General features: G+C 42.7%; 1 protein-coding gene across 1 annotated transcript in view; it reads left to right on the top strand.

Moving 5' to 3' along the window:
* The window catches only part of LOC141131772 (uncharacterized), a 759,715-nt gene that overhangs the window by 388,613 nt on the left and 345,928 nt on the right, over nucleotides 1–25,174 (top strand). Inside the window, exons 69-74 of the mRNA XM_073619424.1 lie at nucleotides 5,325–5,402; nucleotides 6,573–6,608; nucleotides 7,217–7,270; nucleotides 7,617–7,661; nucleotides 9,722–9,766; nucleotides 10,208–10,243. Coding sequence (XP_073475525.1) covers nucleotides 5,325–5,402; nucleotides 6,573–6,608; nucleotides 7,217–7,270; nucleotides 7,617–7,661; nucleotides 9,722–9,766; nucleotides 10,208–10,243 — 294 coding nt within the window. The remainder of the gene's footprint in view (nucleotides 1–5,324; nucleotides 5,403–6,572; nucleotides 6,609–7,216; nucleotides 7,271–7,616; nucleotides 7,662–9,721; nucleotides 9,767–10,207; nucleotides 10,244–25,174) is intronic.

Below are 25,174 nucleotides of genomic sequence, written 5' to 3' on the forward strand. Positions count from 1 at the left end.
CAGTTTTTTGTACTTAGTGTGACTTACTAAAACTTACTTACACTTGAATAGCACATATGAGCAGACACAGATTTGAAATCTGTGGTTGTGTAGCTACAGTATTGTTATAACAAACTACAGTTAACGATGGCAAACATAAAAATGGATCCAAAAAATGATGGAGGTTATTTCCCGAGGGCCCTTTATTCTGATGTGAATGGTAAATGTTAGGACACTCGGGATTCCAGAACAATGGCAGTGACAGTTTGAAAATTTTACTCCGCTGAGGTTAATCTGTATTTTCAAGTTGTTTACCTTTGAAACTCAGCAATAAAACCAGGCAGTTATGGTATATTACATCTGGTACATACACACCGACTCCAGGCTTGGTAAGAAATTGCTTCTGTATCTCAGCAGATGGGAAATCAATTAAGTGGTGTGTCATCTCCCATAAACCTGATTGTTGTAGAGGCATATAACGTAATGACTTAACCTTCATCATATAAGATCTCATAAAGATTTTATTGTTGAACTCATTAATGCTAACAAAAACTCGTCAGTGTTCAGATGGCAGTATAAACAGACAAAATAAACCCCTTCTTATCACTTTTCTGAGCAAAACTATTACCCTTCTGAGTCATCACCATAATGCATAATAGTTATTAACACAGGAGACTAGGTTTATACTTAAAGGGCTCTATCATATAAATTATAATGAAGCACAACAATCACTGTATGATGCGTCTCAGAAATAAGTCTTGTGGCTTTCTGGGTTTTTTTTTTTTTTTTTTTTTAACATATGTCACTTGACTTCTTGGCCCCTTGATTTTCTAAACGGATCTCACAGCAGGGCAGTTCTTGTTTGGGGAGGACTAAAAATGCAAACCAGGTTAGCAACTCTAGGTCTCACCCAGATTTGATATATGCTGCTTTACAGTATCGGTGTCACTGGTTTACTAAAAATTGGCACATTATGTAACACAATAGAGTTGATTTGCTAATGGAATAGCGTATGTTCACTCTGTAAAGTGTATGTTCACTGAGCTTAATGAATGATATTCACTTTGACCATCCATTCATGTACAAGCAAAATTAATTTTGTTTTCTTCTACCTCCTATATCATTGGGTATTTAGAGTAAAAACAAATGTACCTTATTTATTAAGCTAAATGTACACTCACTTTGCAAAGTAAACAGCTCTTGCCCCTTTAGCAAATAAACCTCAATATCTTCTTAGCTCATACCTCAGTTCCAGCCATCTACTCTTGAGAACAAAATCTCACTTCAAGCTGGTGTGAAAGTATAGCATCACATTAATATTTACTTTTATTAGAATAGATCTGGAATTCTGGTGCAAAAGAATACAGTTAAAGTTGAAGTAAAAAAGTAAAAATAACTTTAGTATATATCTTCCTCCCTCCACATAAATTCCATATGGCTGCAGTAGCTACCAGGAATTCTTTAAAATTGTAAGAGGGTGCTGCTTATTATTATTATTATTATTATTATTATACAGGATGTATATAGCACCAACAGTTTGCACATTGCTTTACAACATGTGGACAGACACTACAGTTACAATACAATACAATACAGGAGAAATCAGAGGGACCTGCTCATTAGAGTTTACAATACAAAAGGTAATAACTGTGGGGGATGAGCTGATGGAGAAAATAAAAGTACTGCTGTTAGGTGGAGGCGGGATAGGCTTCTCTGAAGAGCTTATGTCTTTGGGTGGGACAAAGACAGCTCCATATAAACATATTTTAAATAAACAAGACTTTCAGCATGTATAGATGCTTAGAAGTGAGTGCAAAAAAGTGATTTTTTTTTTTTTAAATAACAAACATGGCATACTTACCTGTCCTGTGCAATGGTTTTGCACAGAACAGCCAGTATCTTCTCTTCTTGGGTCCCCCGCCAGTGCTTCTGGCCCCTACTGTTCTACAAGTGCCCCCACAGCAAGCACTGAGGGCACTCGTGTGCGCTCGCTCCCTAGTGACACACTGTGTGTCCATAAGAATACTCACAGAATGGGGCTCAGCCCTGACCCCCACTCCCACTTCACTAACTGTGGAGGCAGAGACCCGGGGTTCCAATCAGGCTTGGGTGAGTATGGGGGGGGGGGGGCTGCAGGGGGAGCTACATACTGAAGGCTTTTTATCTTTATGCATAGAATGCATAGATGTAGAAAAAAAAAAAAAAAAAACCTTCAGCCTTTGGAACCATTTTAAAGTGAACCTGTGCCCAGATCATGCACACTAAATTATTTACGTATTCTGAATATGCAACAGAAACACTTTAAAATAAGCCCTCATTCATCTCTGTATCTATAAGCATTCCATCAGCAGCTTTGCTTTATGACATCCCACAAAGATGGAGAATAATGACCGGTAAGCTGGCAGAAGCTACTGTATGGATATATATTGGTATGCATTACTTAGGGGTTAGATTCAGTCCACAGCCTCACTGAGAAAGTCCCTACGGGGAGAAAGTGTGTTAAGTATCTGTTGTTCCTTGCTTCAGGCATGCAATACTAAAAGTGATACAGACAATCTTGGTGATGCAATGAGAGCCAGGCATTAGCTTGCTTATTTATGGAGGTATCAATTTGGATTGGCCTGTTTGTGGACCACTGATGCTGACCGGGTTATTTATTGAAATAGTGCAATGAGTGGCATGCCTTGCTACCTATGACACAAGTTTCAGTGCTACAGCGGGAGCCTAAAGGCCAAAATGAGCTGTGCATGGGGGTAGTGATAAGGATCAGTTAGTCTGTGGATTGCTGATGCCTACAGTGGATATATTCAAATGGTCCAGTGAGTGGTGATCATTCTCCTGATTTTCCTGAATGCCTATTGTTTAACTATATGCCCTCCAGCACAGGCGTAGCATCAGGGGTCGTAAGAGGGGGACCCTGCCCATGCTCCAGGGGGCCTGTCTGGCCTCCGTGTCACATTCTGTTTTACACCTGGACAGGAGAGGCTGCTGGGGCGGCATATACAAGAATTCATTTTACACTTGCAGCCGCTAAAAGCATGCTTCACCTTCTTTCCCTGCCGCTGGAATTCAGTGGCTGCAGGAGGAAAATGGAGAGGATTGGTTCCTGTATATGCAGCCCCCGCTGCCCCTCCTGTTCAGGTTACTCTCATTTCAGCTGCCCAGGCCCTCCATGTGCTCTGCTGATCCCCACCCCCCACTCCCCACAACACTGCCGGCTTCCCCTCATCTCCTGCCAGCTGATGCGGGGGTTCATATCATGATGGAGAGCATTTAAGGGGTTGGTAAACATGTAATTTACTGATTGTCAGAAACCATGAATCAAACTGAGACAGAAGTACAGTTAAAACTCACTTGTTTAATAATAATAAAAAAGGTAAACAGTCAAAACATAGCCAGAGTTCAGGAACCGGAACAGATAGTCAGACAAGCAAAAACGTCAGGGAGCCAGAGATGAGCGTAGTAGAACAGCAAGCAGGATCTGGAGCCAGAAGGAATGTCAGCCAAGCAAGTCTTTAACAGGAACACAGGAGAGCGTCTCTAGAGATATGACCAAGGCAAAGGCAGAGATCACCTCGGCTGGATGGCTTAAGTAGGCAGGACTGACGAGCAGGATATCATCAACAGATGAGTCACTGTGGAAAGATAGGAGCTGGCAATTAGCCGGCTTCCTTCTCTGAGTGGCCAGCTCAGAGAAGGAAGGGCTGAGCCCAGCCCTGATACTGAAACCTTCCTTTTCTGAATGAACACCATGAGTGATTGGTACTAATCACTCTCATTCATAACAGAAGCTTAGTAAACTATGTTTTCTATGTTTTAAGAGGAACTTCACCCCAAAGGTGAAGTTCTGCTTTATACCCTCCCCCCTCTTCTATTTTGGTACTTTTTTTGGGGGGGGAGTGGGCACCTGCTTTTGACAGATACCCACTCCCACTTCTGGCTGGATCACCGCAGTGATCCACCATCAGTTCCCCCTGTGCCTGCAACCTTCTGGAACACGTCACAGGTCTATGAAGGAGGCAGAACCATTCACAAAGTGTAGTGCACCTCTCACATGCACAGTGGGCATCCAGCTGTGAAGCTGCAATGAATCACAGCTGACGGCCCACAGTAAACATTTCAGCACTGGGGACCTGAAGACCAGCGAAGGACCAGTTTGGGTGAGGACAACGCGCTAGACCCCTGGACAGGTCAATGTCCTTTTATTAAAAGTCAGCAGCTACAGTATTTTTAGCTGCCGACTTTTATTCTTTTTCAAAAGGGCGAAGAACCACTTTCAGTTTGTGAATGAACGGGAAGTTCAGAGCTTTCCCTATTCATTCATTCTGTGCAGCTAAGGCTGCAGAGATAGAGATTGAGGGCTGTGTCCTCAAACTCCTTTCTCTATCTCAAAAGTGAGACATCATGGGATATTTCACCAAAGCCTCTTAACAAGGCTGCTAAAAAAATGTAAAAAAATTATTAAATAAATAAATAAAATAAAATAAAATGGTAAAAACAAAGAATATAAAGAATAAAAAATAACTACTGAAGCCATCCACTGCCTTACTGACCCTTTCCCCTGCCCTACTGACAAAGTCCACTGCCATACTGACAAGGTTACACTGCTCTACTGACTGTTCATTTCCCTACTGAGACTGTTCACTTCCCTGCCGCTACTGCCCACTGCCCTACTGGGACTGTCCACTTACATTAAATAGTTATGCAGAGACATGCCTGGCAAGGTTTATTTGGATTTTAGATGGTTTTAAAAAGTAGTTAGTGTGTTTATACAGTACTTTGGTGTTTTTCATACAAACTAAATTGATAAAACATTTCTATGTGTTTAAATAAAGTTTACAGATTGAATACATATATTTGCTGTTAGATACTTTGATGAATATTGTTCCAATTAATCCTATCTCCAATTTAGGGCTTAACGTTATTGGTATTCAAATGTAGGGGTTTGTTTTGGGTGAGTTGACATTCGAGATAATTTATATATATCCAAAAAAATCACTAACTTTAGAGAATGCCATGCCCCGTCTTTGAATACTTTAAACATGTGTAGATGCTTAAAAAATAAGTGCAAAAGTGATTTTCACCTTAAAAGGAACCTGTGCCCAGAGCATATTTACATATACTGAACAAGTAATAAAAACAATTTAAAACAAACCTTCATTCATCTCTGTATCTATAAGCATTTCAAATAAATGAATTTCAAAGTTCACATATATCTTAGCTCTTTCCGTACTACTTTCTGTTGCACCAGAATCTGCATTTTTACATGCAGTTTAAAAGCATCCTCCAATATAGTCTAGTTTGGATTAATTGATTTAACATTAGGTTTGGTTCTTCTTTTTAAGCAGAGTCACGTTAATTCAACATACAATGTGAAAAACATTCGCGTAAGAAGAATGGTGGATGAGGATTACGAGAGTGTGGTAAGGACCAGAAGCATCTGATATAAAACTGCCATGGAGCATTACAATGTAATATTGGTTATCATCTAACTGTCAGTAGTGTGTGATTAGGAAACATTTGTAAAAATTCAGATTTCCCTTGAGTATATCAGTATGCATAGACTACTGATCAAATTATTTAGCAAACAGAAGTTACGTATATCCAGTTTATCTATGTAAAGTAGGTTTTATGAGCTACAATATGATTTGACACTCATTTCAAATGGGAAACTTTGAGCTGTACTTGTCATTGTTTGTTTTCTTTAAATCTGTAGGTTTTAATTGTAGCTTTTAAATCCCAACTCTAGGAAACCTAAAAATTCTCCCTTGCAGTGGGGCTTCGCCCACATACTGCAGGGATTAACTGCTTTTTTAGTTTAGGAGGACAGTGCAAGCAGTTTTTTTTACCCATTCCCTCACTCCCCTGGCATACACTGCTCCCCCATGACCCGACGCTTGACTGTTCCTCGGCATCCTCACTTCCAGTGCAGGGCTTCTCTCTAGGAAGTCCTTAGACCTGTGAGAGAAGATGCTTAAGAGACTGGTCTGGCAGGGCAGATGAGTATACAGAAGCAGAGGATCGGGTAAGTAAATCTGCTTTTCCAAATCCCATAAACATAAACCGAGCAGTTAACATTTGCAGTACAGCTGCGGCCCCATTGCAAGGAAAAATGTTTAGGTCAACTTTAATTCTGCCAATATGCTTTAGAGCCAGTACACATGGGTAGCAAGCTTTTATGTAGCATCTGTTATAGCTGCAAAGGAAATGAGGAGGGGCAGCCCTATATTAATGCCTATAGTTCTGGAATATTATGTCCCACAAACTCATATAGGTGTAATGGCAAGATCTCCACAAACATTTAGTCATATGTAGGTAGTGTCTTTTTCTGAAACATGGTGAGCTCATTGGTTTTCCATTCTCTCTCGTTGCATAAAACAAAGCAGATATTTCAGTTGGAAACTGGAGAGACTGTATGGGTTATTCTCTTGTTCTGCCCTTTCTCTGGGTCTCCTAAAGCCGGTGTAGGCATTCTTACCAATGATTTGTTTTAACATTTTAAGGAGTGTGCAGGGGAAGATGGGAATTTTAAAAAATAGAATTTCAGTTATTAATGCTTTTGAACTGACATTGTCTATTTATGTTTCCAAAAGCCTTACCCAGGGACACAGGGAGGAAAGAGAAAAAAGGTATGTAACAGAACAGTATTATGCAAATTCAAGAAAGAAGGCCAAATGAAAACTAATGTAACTCACACAGATCCATTTTTATTCAAAACGCAAGAGAAAGCCCGGCCCAGCAGATAAGTGTCCTATACACTTGCATAGAGCTGTCAAATTCTTACAATCACAGGCAAGACACAGGAAGTTCATTCCGGACGCTCCATGAAATAATCAACAGCCTTCCATTGCCTGCGGCAGAGCTGGATGAACCAGGAGAAATGGCTTCCAAACTTGCTGGGGCGAGTGCAAAAGCACTAAAAAGGATACCGACCACCACTGATAGCTCACACTATCCATACTGTGCTCAGGTGCTAGTGAGATGAGATTCTTTTGGGTGATGGGGTGGTGTCTATGGTTACCTGGCAAGGCTTTTTAAAGTGTGCCCCTTTGTCAAGCCTGGTCTGCTGCACTGGGTTTTCTCCTGTGCTTTGAATGAATGTGTCTTAGATAGACCTATCCCTGTCCACTATCCATAGCAGCAGAATTTATACTTTTTAAATTTCTCATACCAGTATTGTCCCGATAGCTCCAGTACAAACTGTTTTCTCTGGATAACATTTTTATATCTGTTTTAGAAACTATATTCAATGGAAGAAGAGCAAACTTTGGAATCCTCCAAAAGAGATAAGGTCAGCTAATATTCTAGAGTTAAAATGATCTCATGTGGTTAAAATTTTAAAAAATTGTTTGAAAATGCTTATCTTACTTTAAAAACTAAGGAAAGCATTTAAAGGGGCAGTCAACCCAAAATGTGTTATTTTAGTTAAGTGTTACATGGTTGACTGAATAAGCCTCTTGCTTCTCATGTTAAGTTGATATCACAATCTCTCTCTCACTTGTTCTGTGGGAGGAGGAGTGCCCTGCATAATGGTCAATAAATGACCACCTCCTTTTAATGACTGAAGCAGATGGATGAATCTTATATGTCTGGACAATATCTAATTTTTAATTAGGACTGTATTCTTTACAAATCAGGAAGGAAAAAGGCGCTCAGGACCCCAGAGAGACAAAGCACAAAAGGTATTTGCATATTTTTTTTTGCAATGGAATATTACATAGTGCCTTATATTTACATAGCTGTCCGTGCACCAACTGAGCATATATTCCCCCATTTCCTGTAAGGCCACAGGAATCTCTCAAACAGGAACATGCCCAACAATTAAAGCACTTTTTAGTAGCGTGAAAAAATGGTTAAACAAGCTTTCATCACTATTCTTGTTAGGCAAGTTCTCCTGATTTCACACAGGATAGAAAATAAGGGGTAAACACCGAACTGGGATATAGGAGCAATAACTTCTCCCACTCCACCCAAATCTGAAAGTAAATTTGCCAGAGTTTGATTAACGTGGTAGTAAAGGCTTTTTAAAAAAAATTTATACCTACAGGTAAGCCTCTGTAGGTACAATAAATATCTTCTAAATGTGCATAGTTTAGGAGATATTTACTTTAGCAGCACCGGTGTGCACTGTGATCTTAATGGACTATGATGTGGAAGTAAAGTCATTGCAGCTCAGCCAGTCAAACAGCGGCTGCCCACGAACCTGGAAGGAAGACCGGGTGAAGATGAAAGCCCAGTCAGCGGTTAGTGACAGAGCTCCGCTGGAGAGCTTCGTTTTCAGGTAAATCTTCCATAATGTGCTAGTATGCAATGCAAAGTAGCACAATATGACATTAATTTGCAGGGAGATTTTTTTTTTGTGCGGTTTACTACCGCTTTCAAGTGGTTGTAAACCCTTACCTATACTCAGTGAAGTAAATAGCCTCAGGTGATACACGGAGATGAAAAAATTCTCCTAAATAAGTTGTACCTATTTATCTGCATACATTTCTTCTGCAGAGCTAAAACAACACAGATCAAAGGATACTGCCAACACAGAACTGAAGCTTTGAGTCACCAGCTGTGTGTTGGAGGGGGACGACCATCTCTCTGCACGCTGTTGTGTTGCTTAAAGTTCTATCAGTGACACATGTAGATAGTTGAGGCATCAGAGAGGAACCAGACTGTGGTTTGGTTACAGGCTAGTACACGCTATAGTGGAATGTGCTTTGTTCATTTTTAATTTCTGTGGTTTTAAACCATTTTAAGTTTCAGAATAAAATGTATAAGCAAAAAGTCTTAGTTACTTGGTTATACAAAATTCATAACTATTCATAATGAAAATGACTAAGCAAGTTGTCCTCAATTGGCACCTATATGTCTGAAAATATGTGGTATAAATTTCCATATGAAGCCAACCAGAGGTTTTCTAAATCATTTTGCACGCTCCATCGGACAATTGTTGTCCAACTTTCTGCCAACAAATGTTGGATGGCAGGCTAGTAAATTTTCGGCAGACAACAGTTTGTTGTCAGAATTTCCTATAGTCTGTACACAAGTCCGTCACACAAAAGTTAAAAGTATAAGCACGCATGCTCAGAATCAATACTCACCAAACACGACATTAGCAAAAGGTGCCCAAAGGGTGGCGTCGAGCTGAAATTCTTCATAGTTCGTCACTATGTTCGTGTTTGTTGGCTGAAAATTGTGTACCGTTTGTATGCAAGACAAGTTCCTGGCACACGCCCTTTGGACAAAAGTCTGACATGTTGTTGGCCAACAATCTGATCGTGTGTACGAGGCTTAAGTCTGGCCCGTAAACAATTCTTATATTTTTAGCTTGACAAATTTGACAACCTTTAGGCTACAAAAGATTAAGTCTGACCATAGTTGCGCAGAAGTGATAGACATCTGAACGCTCTGTCCACTTCAAAATGGTAATCAAACTCTAGATTCTTCTGATTGTTGGGAGCTTACATTCAACATCCACAAAGTATAAGGAAAAAAAGCAATCCAAGATCTATGAATTACCCCATATGTTTTATTGGTTATGATATAATCATACACTGCTCAATCATTTATAGTTGGATAAGGAATCCAGGTAATATTTAGCCAGTCTTACATAGCCAGCAAGGGGAAAAAAAACTTAAGCGCACCATTCCCATACGTAAAGTTGAAAACCCAAGCAAGGCTTTGCTTGTACTTGGTAAAATATAAAACAACTGTTATGTATATCATAGTCTTCTTGTGTTTTCTCTGGCAGGGTGAACCAGGGGAACCTGGAGATCCTGGAATTCATGGGCAGAAGGTAAGTTTATCATTTCAAAGCTCTCACCTTCTGCTTCTGAAGAGATACAGGTCTGTCCTAATTAGTCCTGCTTATATTTCATTAAACTTCTTCCAGTACAATTTCAGAATGAAAAAAGTAAATAGGAATGTTATGTGTAGCAGTTGTAATAACATCAGAAGACCGTGAAAATAAAAAAAATCTTATATCATTGAAAGATTACATTCATTTTTTGCTTTTAAAACCCCTTTATGCCCCATTTGAGTTTGGCTAAGTAAACATCTTAACAATCCAGAAAATCTTTGAGCATTTAGTCTTAATAAAAAGTTATAATGGCTGTAAAAAATCCTTCATGCTGTGAAGCAACCAGTACTTTTCATATCATAAAATAGTATAATTCAAAATGTATTTTCATTTTGTAATAATGTTTTTAAATACAGTGATTTAATATTTTTTCTTCAGGGAGAAAAAGGAGAAATTGGTGAAAATGGGCAAAAGGTAACCAATCTATTTTAAAGGTTAAGTTCACTTTTGTAAAAAAAAAAAACAAAAAAAAAACACATTTTTTTGCAGGTAAAAAATTGTGCATTTTTTTTTCTTAGGAGCCTGCAGAGCGTTGCACCTATGATCTTTAGATCGTGGGTGCAATTTCAGGCTACTGCAAACTCTCAGTAAAGCTGTCTGCCTGTACCTCCCAAACTGGCAGACAGTTACAGAAGAGCAGGAAGAATCAATTAAATACGAGGGCTCTCACCAGCGTCCTCGCAGTTCAAGCTGTCTGTTGTGGTGGCAGACAGGACTTGTAATTCATTCATTCACAGAACTGAATGGCTGCAACCTTGTCTTTCCCAACTGTGGAGTAATGAATCTGGCCACATGCATCCAGCTTTGGAAATGGTCTATGACTCAGGGAACACCATGTTTAAGCATCATTGACCTGTGCTGTAGTGCTTGTAATAGTCAGTGTTCATTTTGGCAGCAAATTTAATTTTAATTTTTTTTTTTTTTCCTAGTCTTTTGACTAAAATGGCATTTTAGTTTTAATTCCATTTTAGTCATCTGCAATTGTTTTAGTTTTTAGCCATGTTTAGTCGACTAATTTGTAGTACATTTTATTCGACTAGAATCGAATGGGTTTAGTTGAATTGTAATACATTATTTTTTGCATTTCTCTAGATTTTCCAAACTTATTATATACTCCTGGAGTAAAAAATTTGAATATGCTATTATTTATGGTATTAAGGTTTGAACAAACTCACAGATACAGATTTAGCCACTCTGGATGGTCTGAGGAGGCCTGTAATGCCCACTGCTCTGGACGGTGCTCTAAGGAGGGCTGTAATGCTGCATAGTGTCTCTGGACAGTGGTCTGAGGAGGCTTGTAATGCTGCACAGTGTTCTTGGATGGTGGTTTGAGGGGAGGCCTGTAATGCACACAGTGCTCTGGACTGTAGTCTGAGGGGAGGCCTGTAATGCACAGTTATCTGGATGCTGGTGGTAAGAGGAGGCCTGTAATGCACACAGTGATCTGGATGGTTGTCTGAGGGGAGGCCTGTAATGCACACACTCACAGTGCTCTGCTGTGGATGGTCGTGAGTCAGAACTCTCATCAAGAGGCCTGTAATCAGTGGTGTCATTAGGTTTGGTGTCACCTGGTGCTGTAAAACATCTCCCTCCCCCAACCCATTGGGCTCTCTTCTGTCTAGCGTGCCACAGTGCAGCGCAGAGTAGTGTAGATAAGTAGTAGGGTAGCTGTTCTGTAAAGCGCTCTGTGTAGATTTGGAAATTCACTTTGAACTCCACCTCATTTTAGTTGCTCTCCTTAGGTATTAGATGTGTAGAAAATAAGGTAAGAGCACATCTAATGCCGAAGGATAGTTATGGAAACTAGGTGGAATTGGAAGTGAACTATGCCATTACCTTGAGGGATTGGCATTTAGGATTTTAAAATGGGCAGTGAGGAAATGTGATATCACTTCCTCACTGCAGGTCAAATGCCTCTGAAAAGTGACCTGAGCATGGATCACTTTTCAGTGGAGTGACAGTGCCTGCTGCAAGTGTGAACAACCCTTTGGGTTCACACTGGTATGCTGTGGTTCGGCTGCAGCGGTGGGGTACTCACAGTTTTCCTGCATGTTACTCCTGATTATAGCCGCAGTCCCATAGACTACTATTAGTTTGCAAATTTTTGCCACATTTTCTGAAAGCGCACCAAAAGTCCGGCATGCTGCATCTTTGGTGCGCTTTCAAAAAACCCTACAAAAACATGCAACCTAAAATCAGTCTATGGACCTGCGGCTATACCCAGTAGGGAGTAGGGATGGGCTTTATGTTCGAACATTGGCTGTTCGCCCGTTTGTCAAACAGTGAACAATTTAGGGTGTTCGTGGCAAATTCAAAAGCCATGGAACACCCTTTAAAAGTCTATGGGAGAAATCAAAAGTGCTAATTTTAAAGGCTTATATGCATGGTATTGTCATAAAATGTGTTTGGGGACCTGGGTCCTGCCCAGGCATGTATCAATGCAAAAAAAAGTTTTAAAAACGTCCATTTTTTCGGGAGCAGTGATTTTAATAATGCTTAAAGTGAAACAATAAAAGTGTAATATTCCTTGAAATTTCATACCTGGGGGGTGTCTATAGTATGCCTGTAAAGGGGCGCATGTTTCCTGTGTTTAGAACAGTCTGACAGCAAAACGACATTTCTAAAGAAAAAAAAGTAATGTAAAACTACTATCGCTACTATCACTACTACCTGAGGGGTGTCTATAGTATGCCTGTAAAGGGGCGCATGTTTCCCGTGTTTAGAACAGTCTGAAAGAAAAATGACATTTCTAAAGGAAAAAAAGGGGCGCAAAGTTTCCCGTATTTAGAACAGTCCGACAGCAAAATTACATTTCTAAAGGAAAAAAAGTCATGTAAAACTACTATCGCTACTATCACTACTAACTACTGTAAAACTGGCGGGGCGTGACCGGATGCAGGAGTGAGAGGGTGTGTGTGAGATTCCCTCTCCCTCCGCTCTGACCAGCTAAGATACAGGCCGAGGGAATGCAGGCTGGCCGGCGGCTGGAGAGCGCAGTTGAGTCTGGCTAAACTGTGCCTCAGAGATCGGTGTTCCTGCATATACCTTGCTCCAGCGCGGGTGCGGGCTTGGCGGACGGGACAAGGGGGGTGGCGTGAGAGGCCCCTCTAGCTTGTCAGCGGCCAACGAGGAGACCGGCTTCAATAGCAACAGCGCCGGCGTGTGTGGCGGTGAGAGGGCTTGGAGGACGGAACCATAGGGGTGGCGTGAGAGGCCCCCCTTCGGCATGTCAGCAGCCAAGGAATAAACCGGACTCAGCAGCAGCAGTGACGGGGAGCGGAGCGGTGAGTGGCTGACAAAAGTAAAGAGGTAACGCTGTGAATCTGGGGATGAGCGCGAAGACGCCAGATATAGGTGAAAGCTCTTCCTTCTGTCCTCTCACGCCATATTTGCCATATATGATTTTTTATTCCTAGTTCTCAATTGGAGAAACTTGAACTGATTTGAACTGAGCTTGCTATATGAAACCTTGGCTAAGCTGATTCTGTTGCTTTAATGCCCCGTACACACGGTCGGATTTTCCGATGGACAATGTCCGATCGGAGAGTGTTGTCGGAAATTCCGACCATGTGTGGGCGCTATCGGACATTTTCCATCGGATTTTCCGACACACAGCACAGCAGGAGATAAAATTTTCCGACGACAAAATCCGATCGCGTCAATTCCGACCGTGTGTGGCCTGTTCCGACGCACAAAGTGCCACGCATGCTCAGAAGAAATTCCGACACGGGACAGCTCGTTCTGGTAAACGTAGCGTTTGGAATGGATACAGCACTTTCGTCACGCTGCAATGTTCAAAATGGTTTAATACAGCGCACTCTCTTCTTCTTTATAATGTGACAAGAATTAAGTAGTTTTGCTGCTCATATTCACACACACTTCTCACAAACTTATTTCGTTACTATTTATCGGGATTCCCTCAACATATTTTGATTTCTCACATCTGACAACAAAAATTTTTTTTTTTTTGGACTTTAATGTAGATTCTTTTTTTGTGTTTCTCTTTTTTATTTTTTTTTTTTTTTGGTGATTTTGATTTGTACTCCCGAAAATATTTGTGTGTGTTTTTGGTGACAAGTTCCCACAACACCACTAATATGTTGTTCTATTTAATCTGTAGGAGATTGTTTGGTGTTGTTGTCCCTTGTTAATTTCACATTGTACTTTAGAAATGTACCTGAATTGTCACCAACAAACTGTCCTTTTTGGATGAAAACACACACAGAAGAGTAGAATTTACCCAAAAAAATTTTATTAAGGGCTCACAACTAAACAAAGAGGGAGGCAACGCTGGAGAAACTGCAGAAGTGGGCGAAGCCTTGGACCCCCAGGGCACACATCAACTATTTAAAAGCAAAATTGGTGGCCTGAGGAGTCCATATCATAAGGGAGGGCAGTCTGGTCCAGAAGTCCCAGAGATCCGGAAAGCAGCAGATGACATCTGTGTCCCCAGGCTGTGGTCATACAAGAGACTGCATCTTCTGTCAGACCAGACTGAACCCAGGGTCATCACTCTCAGGTCTTCCTTCCACGCTTCCTTACAGGCTTTGGCTGTGGTGGTGGAGTTGTGGCAGCAGGAGGAGGAGGAGGAGGAGGATCGTCCCTCTCAATGACATCCGTCTTGTTTGTCAGTTCCCCACTCTCCCCCTTACGAAGGACTTTATAAATCAGGTCCTCAGAGATCTTGCGTTGACCCTCCTGCATGCCCTGCAATTTTGTGGCAGCCATGCAGGCAAAGGTCTCTTCAGGACTGGGGAAGGCTCGGAGGGACGCCGAAGCCTCCTGGATCAGCCTTTACGCTGAATCCTGCACGGGACTCGGAGTGGCCTTCCTGGCTCGTTTATGTGGCAGGCGGAGGGGAGGAACCTGAGACTCAGTCAGGCTGCGACTTGTCCCAGGCTTCTCTTGGCTGCCACTTAGCCCCGCCTCCTCCTGGCTGCCACTAATCCCCACCTCCTCCTGGCTACCACTAACCCCCGCCTCCTCCTGACTGCCACATTCCACAGCCTCCTCCTGGCTGAGGTCTTCCTGTGTATGAAAAAGGGACATAGTTTTAGTTTTTTATTCATCAATCACACACAATTTTCACCTCCTGACTGCTGCAAATTGAATGTTAACAAATATAACAGACTATCCTTCTGAGCCCAGCAGTTTTCATTCTTTTCCCAATTTTGGGTGCCCACTACTGTCTATTGATATGTAAAGCACTTTTTTTAATCAGCAATTAGTGATCAATAATAACATCTAATAAACATCATTTAGTTATTGACCAGAAATCAGTAGAAGAATGCTATACCTGACTCCAGATGGGCTCCTCCATTTCTTCCTGGCTGGAAGGCCCAGGTTGGACATCGGAAGCCTCAGCTGGGGTGGAAGGAAGCGTGGAAGGAAGAGTAGAGAGGGATTCCCTGACTTCAGTGTGGTCTGACAGAAAACGCAGTCTCTCGTAGTACCACAGCCTGGGGACATAAACGTCATCTGCTGCAGCTCCGGATCTCTGGGAATCCATGACCTTCTTGCGCTCCCTAAGATAAGTGCTCCTCAGGCCACCAATTTTAGCTTTCAAATAAGGGATGGTTGCTGTGGGGACCACCGGCTTCACCAACTCCAGCAGTTTCTCCAGCGCTGCCTGCCTCTTCTGTTTGTGATTATAGTGGGGGTGTCTCACTTGCCACAGACAGGGCAGCTCCCTGTACTTGTCTATGAACAGGGGCAGGAAATTGTGGTCATTGAACCCATCCATTTTCTCTGTAAGACACAACACAAGACAAAGCCTAATGTCAGGCCAAACTCCCCTAATCTTGTTACAATATAGGCTTCCATTTCGAAGCAGTATAGGCCCAAGTTTAGATCCTACCTTCGTTAGCACGATCGGCGTCTCCGATGCTCCTTCCTCCGCTCACAGATCGTACGTAAGACGCGCGCATTACGATTTATACACACTGCGCATGCGTATAACTCCGCCCGCCCCTGACGTTCTTTCTAGTCTATTCCCCGCCCCTTTTCATTCGGCGCAGTGGGGGAAGAGCACATGGCGGATAGACAGCAGGATCGTGCTAACTGTAGCAACGAGGAGGAGGAGGAGGAAAGGCTGGAGCCTGAAACGTCCCGATCCAGAAGGAGATTAAAGGACTCAAATATGTCCTTTGGGGAGATGTTGGAGATGGTGGACATCCTGAAGAAGGCCGACTATGATGGAAAGTATGGGCCTTACCCCAACCCCAATGTCCGAAAGGCCAAGATCATGGCGAAAGTGGTCAGGAGTCTGCACCGGAAATTCGGGGTATGACGATCGAAAGATCAGCTCAGGAAGCGGTGGTCGGACCTGAAATTACGAGAACATGGGCAGTACAGAAAGATCCGGAGAGTGCTGCAAAAAAGTAAGTAGTTGTGCTGTGTTCCTATTCTTTATGTTTATTACGTTCATGCTGCTCCATGTGCTTTTAGGAACTGTTGTACAGTTTAAAATGGCAACTTTCATGTTCATGGGCACATTATTCGTTCGGATCACACATTGTTATTTCGGACGATAAAATACCATTGTTTAGGCCATATGCATTTGGCCACCATTTTGACGCCCTATACTTGTCTTCAAAGAATTGGGTTGTGTAGATGGCTTTGTTACTAGAATGAAATGCAAACTAGATTCTGTGTAAGGAGAGGACACTCAGCAGCTGTTTTCACATCTGGACACTGGAGCACTAGTATGGGACACAAGAACACCATTTTTATTAGGGGGGCCACACAGGTGCCCCAGTGTATACTATAGGGGGGGCTACATCTGTGAAGCTTTTACCAAACAGGTAAAGTATTGCAGCTTGACAAAGGGCACTAAAAAAGCTACATCTTGGAACTCGGCTAAAATAGACAATTGTACCCCACTTCCAAGCAATGTTTCATCTTTATAGTTCTGACATTAAATATCTGTGTGCTAATTATACCATTTTTGTTTTACATAGGGGAGAAAAGACTCGGAGGACACCCCTCATCCCAGGAGACCAGAGCCCCCCCCCCTCTGGAAGAAGGGGAAATCCCCCCAACACAAGATGAGCAGGAGGATGAAGACGTGGTGGAAGTAGTTACCACAACAGGTGATTGTCTGCGACCACAGGCTCAGATAAGAGATGGATGGCGGCATTTTTTTGAAACCTAATTTATTTTGGGTTTCCTCTCTTTTTAGGTGATCGTGAGGTTGTGGATCCAGATCCTTTCACATCCGAAAGTGCCCAGATCCTGATCGGGGAGATCATGGGGTGTAATTTACAATTGGAAAACATCAAGCAAAACATCAATGATGTTATTCCAAAATATAAAAACATCATTGATGTTTTGGGGCGAGTTTAAAACCCCTCCAAATCACTTTCTTCTTTTGTGTGCTACAATGTGCGAAATGTTTTTGTGATTTTTCCCAAAGCCAAATTTGGAGGATGCACACAGTGTGTCAACATGTGCTATCTGCCATCACGGGAGATCAATGGACGCGTTTTGGGGGTGCAACCCCTTCCTCAATTATAAAGTAGCGGTGAGGAAGGGCTTTCTCCCCCAAAACACATCCCTTGATCCCCCCTGATGGCAGATAGCACATGTTGACATTGGGAAATTTGTGTGCATCTTCCAAATTTGGCTTTTCCAGGGGTGATTTCCCCCCATCTGAACGCTATATCAAACACAGTTCCTAAATACTCATGTCTGATATAGCCTTCCAGTTCTACCAAATGTGAACTTTGTAAGATCAAGATTTGTGTCTTTCTTGTTGGTTTTACACAGGCCTGTTTTCTATAAAATGGACATTTTGATTCTGGATAATGACACCACAAAAATTGGTATACAACAAACATGTTGGTTTGTCAGAAAAACCTTTGGTAAATGCACATGTGATTGTGCAGGTATTAAAAAGATTGTTCATCAAGAATGTGTGGATTATTGTCTCACGCTACAACACTTTTGGGGTGATGTAATTGTTGTTTTATGAGAAAATGGGGGTTATTTCCTAAGGGGAAATCCACTTTGCACTACAAGTGCAGTTTCAGTGCAGTTGCAAGTGCACTTGTAGTGAAAAGTGTCTTTGCATTTAGTAAATAACAGCCAACAGTGCTTTGTATAAGGTTACACAATCACGACATTTTCTGGACTCCACACATTTCTGTCAGGGTCAGCTCAAACAAACACAAGCAGTAAATGTCCACAAAGAAGAGCCTGGGGGGAGATGCCTGTCGAGAACTTGAGGTCCTGCAGACTTCTCCCTGTGGCCAAATACCGCAAGGTAGCGACCAGCCTCTGCTCCGGAGTGATGGCTTGCCTCATGCAGGTATCCTGCCTGCTAATATAAGGAGTCAGCAAAGCCAACAAACGGTGAAACACGGGGTCCGTCATCCTGAGAAAGTTCCTGAAATCATCAGGATTATTCTCACGGATCTCACGGAGCAAAGGCATATGAGAGAACTGGTGACGCTGAAGCAACCAATTCTTGGTCCATGAACTCCTCCCCACCCTGTTCATGGACTGGACTTGTGTCAAGGTCAGGACCCCAACACCAAGCAGCCGCACAGCACGAACTGTACGAGGAGTACGCATACGAAACATGGCTAGAAAACGGTCGGCTGCTCAGAACGAAGTAACAGAACGCACTGAAGAACAGCAAGGCCTGTGAAGAGCAACCTGAAAAACAGCAACGAGCAGGCAAGATCACACAGAAAACTCTGATACGAACTGACTGCACGCACTGAAGAGCAGATACAAACCCACAAGCACAAACTGAACAGCAGAAAACGATCTGAAAGCCACGAGTCTGAAAAAGCGCGAATCGTCTCTCACCAAACTTTTACTAACACGAGATTAGCAAAAGGAGCCCAAAGGGTGCCACGCTTGGTTCTGAACCGGCCTTTTCTAGTCTCGTCGTACGTGGTGTACGTGACGTGGTTGTCGATCGGAAATTCCGACAACTTTGTGCGACCGTGTGTAAGCAAAACAAGTTTGAGCCAACATCCGTCGGAAAAAATCCTAGGATTTTGTTGTCGGAATGTCCGAACAAAGTCCGACCGTGTGTACGGGGCATAACAGTTGCTGGTGTTAAGGACACTGTACCTGAAACACAGAAAATAGCAGCCCCAGTCCGGGGTGGGAGACGGACAGGGAGCTGGTTTGTGAGTCAGTCTTAACAACAACAGAATTAATAGAACCAGTGGAATGGTGCTTTAAAATCTATTTTATAACACTAGCTGTAATTTGAATTATATTTCTCACTCGTCTACCTATTGCTCTATTTCGCCGCTAAGCTGGTGTCATGGTATTACAGGTGAGCAGTGGGATTTTTTCTTGTTATTATTTTCAATCAAAATCAGCAACATGGGATAGTACTAATTACAGTTTAATCAATAAAAGGAAGGCTGAGATCTGGAGGCCTAAACCACTGCAAATTGGTGCCGCAGTACTGGACAATAAATGGAAAATTGGTCCTAGTCCTACTTTTTTCTTTTTCCCTTTTTCTTTTTTTCCCCTGACATAACACTATGGCTGGGAAGCGGGCAGCAGAGGAAAAAGCAAACCAGCACCAGTCACAACATCTGCCACAACAAGAAGGAGCCCAGGTCACACACTCTACAAAAAACCAGACAAACCAAGCAAAAGCCGCAGCCGCAGCAGCGGCAACAACAAAGCTAGAGCGATTCGCTAGAACCTCCCTCTCACCATTAAAATCCCAACAACCAGCTCAACCAGGAACCTCTGTGATTAGGAAAAGCCAAAGCGGTGGACTGGCATCGGTAATGGCAAGCCCGATGGCAGTACCGCCCACAAAAGAACAAGGAGCGGGGAAATTTGACATCATAAGTGCTGATACAGCAATTAAAAAGCCACCTAATATAACCAAGGCAAATACGGAGGGAGAACAAAGTAGAGGAGCGGAAGAGCCATATAGAGGGATCTTCTATATGCGATAACTGCATGCAAGGAATCAATTACTGGTCCGGATATCCAGCTGAAAGGCATAAAGGAGGAACTTGCAGTGTTGGGAGGCAGGCTGAAAGAGACGGTGGAAAGAACAACGGTCCTAGAGGAAAGATTAAGTGCAGTAGAAGATGCGTTATTTCCGCTCAGACAAGACATAACTGAGATGAAGAAACATATAAACAACCAGGCAGCCAAAATAGATGAATTAGAAAATAGAAATCGGAGAAATAATGTAAGAGTAATTGGCATGCCTGAACGGAGCGAGGGATCTGATCCTATAGAATTCCTGGAGGGATGGGTTAAGGAGACATTTAGGGCTGCAACTATTTCTTCCTTTTTTGGTATTGAGCGTGCCCACCGAGTCCCCTTTAAACCCCGTCAGGGAAGGGAGTACCCAAGACCCATACTTGTAAAAATGTTTAACTTCAGAGATAAAGTATCTCTGCTTCGGAAGGCAAGAGAAATGGGAGAGATCCTCTATAAGGGGGTAAAAATTTCATTGTATCAGGTATTTTCTCCAGATCTTCAAAAACGCCGAGCGGCATATATGCCGATTAAACGTACGCTACAGCAAAACAAGATGGACTATGCATTGCTGTACCCCGCCCATATAAGAGTATCTACAACGAACGGTATACACTTCTTTGATTCTCCACGGAGCGTGGAAGAGTGGCTGGAGGACAATGGGAAAACAGCACGGAATATAGGAGATGAGAGACTAGAGACTAATTAGACCCTTTTTTTTGGTTTTTTTTTTTTCTTTGTTTCTCCCCCCCCCCCTTTTTTTTTTTCCCCCTCTGGACTCTGCAGCTGGTATAATATAAAAGTTAATTCTTTAAAGGCACAGGGGTAGAGGGAAGGGAGAGGGAAAATAATGATAATAATCAATAATTAAAAATAAGAAATAAGAAATAAACAAATAATTAATAATAATAAGTAAAGCATGGATAGAGGTATTAGGGGGAGAAGTGGGAATAGAATAAAGTAGAAGGATAGGCATACACTAACTAGATTAAAATGGGGCTGGTACGATAAAAGTATTTAATTTAAATGCACAAAAACTATTGCACATGAATAGCACTAAAAAGTGGTCAGAGAGGGGGGAGGGGGGGAGTCAGGGACCCCTGGAGAAAGGGGGTATAGAGATGTATGGTATAGGTGAGGATCGTTGGTGTAGCATGGGGAATGGAGGTCAGGAATAAAGCCCCTAGGGTAGGGCAAGGAGGGAGGGGAAGGGGAGGGAGGGGGGATGGGTGAGGCAGCAGGGTGTGGGGTGGAAATGGGGGGGGGGAGGTAGGGGACGGACGGGAGGGGGAGGTTTAACACAAATGAATAGTGGAAAATATCACAAATATAAGTTTTACCACAAATGTTTTTTAAGTCTCACTACTGATAAGTGGGGGAAAAAGGGGAAGGAATGTAGAAATGTATTGCACGCTGGCAGGGCCCTAGGGGTAGGTAAAACCCAGAAGGATAATTGTATCTTGATCCATTTTTTATGTTGTTGTTCTTGGTCTTATAATCACAGTAACTGGTTTGCTTTCTTATATGAGTAAGGGGAAAAAAAGAGGTATACTATTAATGACATGGAATGTGATGTGAGGGGGTTGGGGGATAGAGACAAGAGAAGTGCAATGTTTAGATATTTTGATAAAATGAAACCTCAGATAATCTGCTTGCAAGAAACACACATGCGCCCCGACTCTGTTCACCTATTGCGCTCACGGAGATATCCGATACAGTTCCACTCTATGCACACTTCACACTCAAGGAGAGTTAGTGTAATGGTCTCCTCGGATGTCTCCTTTGAGTGCATACAACAGAGGGTGGATAAGGAGGGAAAATGTGTTTTTCTGCTGTGTAAACTCAATGGACTAATATGTATAATTGCCTCTATATATATCCCCCCACCATTCTCAACAGTTCTCCTTGGGTGCCTATCGCAATTTATGGCCTTACATCCGGATGTCCCAGTATTAGCAATGGGAGACTATAATAATATCTTGGACAATTCCCAGGATAGAATGTCCTTGACACCCAGAAGTGTGAGACAGACAGCTGGCAAGACGGCTTTCGCTGCCTTGCTTCTGGAACTGGGACTTCGGGATGTATGGAGAGAGAGGCATGAAAAGGACAGATGTTATTCGTGCTACTCTGCAACACATGATGGTTTTTCCCGTATCGATCTAGGATTAGGGAATGAGGCACTTATGCAGCGGGTGGAGGACTCGGCTTATGAGCCGCGCCTACTATCTGACCACTCTCCATTTTGGGTACGGCTAGACGCTACTGGAACTCCGGGACGCCCCTTATGGAAAGTGAACCCTTATTGGTTAACTCTGCTCCCGCAGGTAGACAGAACGAGAGGGGCACTACGGAATTTTTGCAATTTAATAGGGGATCAGCTAGTGCAGCGGTAGTATGGGACACACTCAAGGCATTCTTGAGGGGATGTCTCATTAAAGAAATCGCGGGAATTAAAACTCGGTCCAGGGAATGGGAGAATAGGGTGCGGGAAGAAGTGAAAGAAAGGGAACAGGCTTTAATAATGGACCCGTCACAATCTAATCAAGAGTCCTGGAAGGAGGCCCAAGTAGTACATAACTCGGTATGGTTATCTGCAGCAGAGAAGAGAAAATATTTTCAGCAACAGAGTTATTTTGAAGAGGGGGAAAATACTGGCCGCCTTTTAGCCCTTATAGCTAGAGAGTAACGGGAATCTACCAACATCTTAGCTGTGAGGGCAGAATCTGGGGAGAGGCAGACCCTTAGTTCAGATATCTTAAATAGCTTTCAGCAGTTCTACAAGGATTTGTACTCTAGTAAAACTAGTTATATTCCATCTGATTTGGTACAGTTCCTACAAACCTGTCCGTTCCCGCGGCTAACGGAAGCGGATAGGGAAATGCTGAATCGTCCAATTACACTAGCTGAATTAACAGAAGCTTTGGAGGGTGCAACGCACCATAAATCCTCAGGCCCAGATGGGATACCGGCGGAAGTATACTCTGATTATAGGCAGGACCTTTTACCATCACTGTTGCAGGCTATAACGGAGGCTGGGAAAGTGGGCAGCTTGCCAGATAGTATGCAAGAGGCAATAATAACAGTACTTCTAAAGCCAGGAAAAGACAGACTTCTATTGGACTCTTACCGCCTAATTTCTCTATTAAATGCGGATGTTAAGCTTTTTGCCAGTGTTCTGGCCAAGAGGCTATCTCAAGTTATCGGCAAGCTGGTTCACTGTGATCAGTCTGGCTTTATACCCACTCGTTCAAGGAGCCAAGGAGGCTATATATGAATCTACAGGTGCCAGTAGACAATCCGGGGGGTAGGGCCATTCTGTCACTGGATGCTGCAAAGGCGTTTGATAGTGTGGAGTGGCCCTACCTCATGGAAATATTGGAAAGATTTGGAATGGGAAGTAAATTTGTATCGTGGGTAAAGGTACTCTATTCTAAACCTAGAGCCAGGTTACGTATCAATAATAACCTTTCCTCTCCATTTGAATTGCACAGAGGTACCAGACAGGGTTGCCCACTGTCTCCATTGCTGTTCACCTTGGCTATAGAGCCCTTGGCCATATTGATTCGGAACTCACCAGAGGTGGTGGGGTTTCGTAGTCATCAGAGAGAAGAAAAAATATCCTTATACGCAGATGACGCACTTATATATCTAGGCGACATGGCCTCTTCATTGCGGGCAGTGATAGAGATAGTGGGAGACTACGGTAGCTTTTCAGGCTTCACTATCAAATGGTCAAATTCAAACCCTAATGCCACTAGATCAGCTGAGGGATCGATTACCAGAGGGGGCAGAACAAATAGTTATAGTTAATAGCTTTAAGTATCTGGGAGTGACGGTGTCCCCAGATCCGGCTGAGTATCTTCGGCTGAACCTGGGACCACTGCTCGCCAGACAGAAAGAAAAATGTAATAGCTGGTGTAGGCTTCCACTATCAGTTATAGGACGAGCAAACTTAATAAAAATGGTATGGGCACCACAGCAACTGTACGTTTTACATAATTCACCGATATGGATATCAAAAAAGTGGTTCAAGCAAATCGATACATTAATGAGGGAACTGATATGGAAAAAAAAGGCACCTAGGATTAGTTTAGAAACATTACAATATGGAAAAGACAGAGGAGGGTTGGCAATACCCCATCCTAAATTGTATTTTCTGGCATCACAGCTACAGCAAATGGCAGGGTGGGGACGGAAAGGAAATGAGGACCCTACATGTAAATTGGTGACCACATCGGAACCCGCATTAGAGGCGGCCTCCCATTTGGAAATGGATTTACCAAGTATGAAGGGCCTAGAACCCACAAGTATCCTCCTTAAAAGGGTATGGGGAGAGATTCGGAAAACGCTGAAAATAACGGGCGTGCTCCCATTTACACCGATATGGCATAATAAAAGATACACTGAGGTCCAGGAATTACAAGGTTTTACACATTGGAAAGAAAAGGGGGTTTGGTTTTTCTCACAGCTCTATGAGGGGGAGGTGCTAAAGACATATGAACAACTATGTAGAGAATTTCACTTGAACCCCAGGGGTTTTTATCAATATCTCCAACTTCGCCATGCGTTGCAGGCACAACAAATAACACACTCTCTGACAGTATCAACATCACCACTATTGAGTGATGTTTTAATAGCAGATACGAGGAAAGGGCTAATATCAAAAATATATAGGGAATTACTGATCTCGGTTCAGGACCATGCCTCGTTAAAGTGTTGAAACAAATGGGCAGAAGATATAGGGGAGATAGATGAAAAACAGTGGGAAATGGTACTTGAAGCTATTCCAGTGGTATCGTTATCCGCATCCCAAAGGTTGTCACAACTATTTATTTTACATAGGGCCTACAGGACACCAGCACAGCTATATAAATGGGGAGGAAGAGACTCCCCGTTGTGCCCTAAGTGTAGAGTGCACAAGGGGGACTTCATCCACCTAATCTGGAGGTGCCCAAAGTTGCATAGGTATTGGGATGAAGTCTCCCAGTGCATTACTAGGCTGACGCAAGTCCCCATCCCCCTAAACCCGATAGTATACTTGCTTGGAGCCATAAACGTAAAAATGTTCCCGGGAGGAAAGTATTATATGTTAACTAGACTGATGTATTTAGCTAGAAAACTTATTGCAAAGCACTGGATGGCCCCAACGGTACCCACAGGGAAGCAATGGATTTCGTATGTAAATTCTTTGCTTCCTAGAGAGCGACTGGCCTATAGCCGCAGAAGTGACAAGGGAAAATTTGACAAGATATGGCAATCATGGCTGGGGGATTTGGACTTAGCCCCACATCAACTGGTAGTGGAAAGGCTTCAGATGTAGAGATATGGGGGAAATATGAGAGAGGAAAGTGTAGATAGGAACAGAGGAGG

The sequence above is a fragment of the Aquarana catesbeiana genome, linkage group LG03, assembly GCF_042186555.1.
Source record: "Aquarana catesbeiana isolate 2022-GZ linkage group LG03, ASM4218655v1, whole genome shotgun sequence".
Classification (NCBI taxonomy): Eukaryota; Metazoa; Chordata; class Amphibia; order Anura; family Ranidae; genus Aquarana; species Aquarana catesbeiana.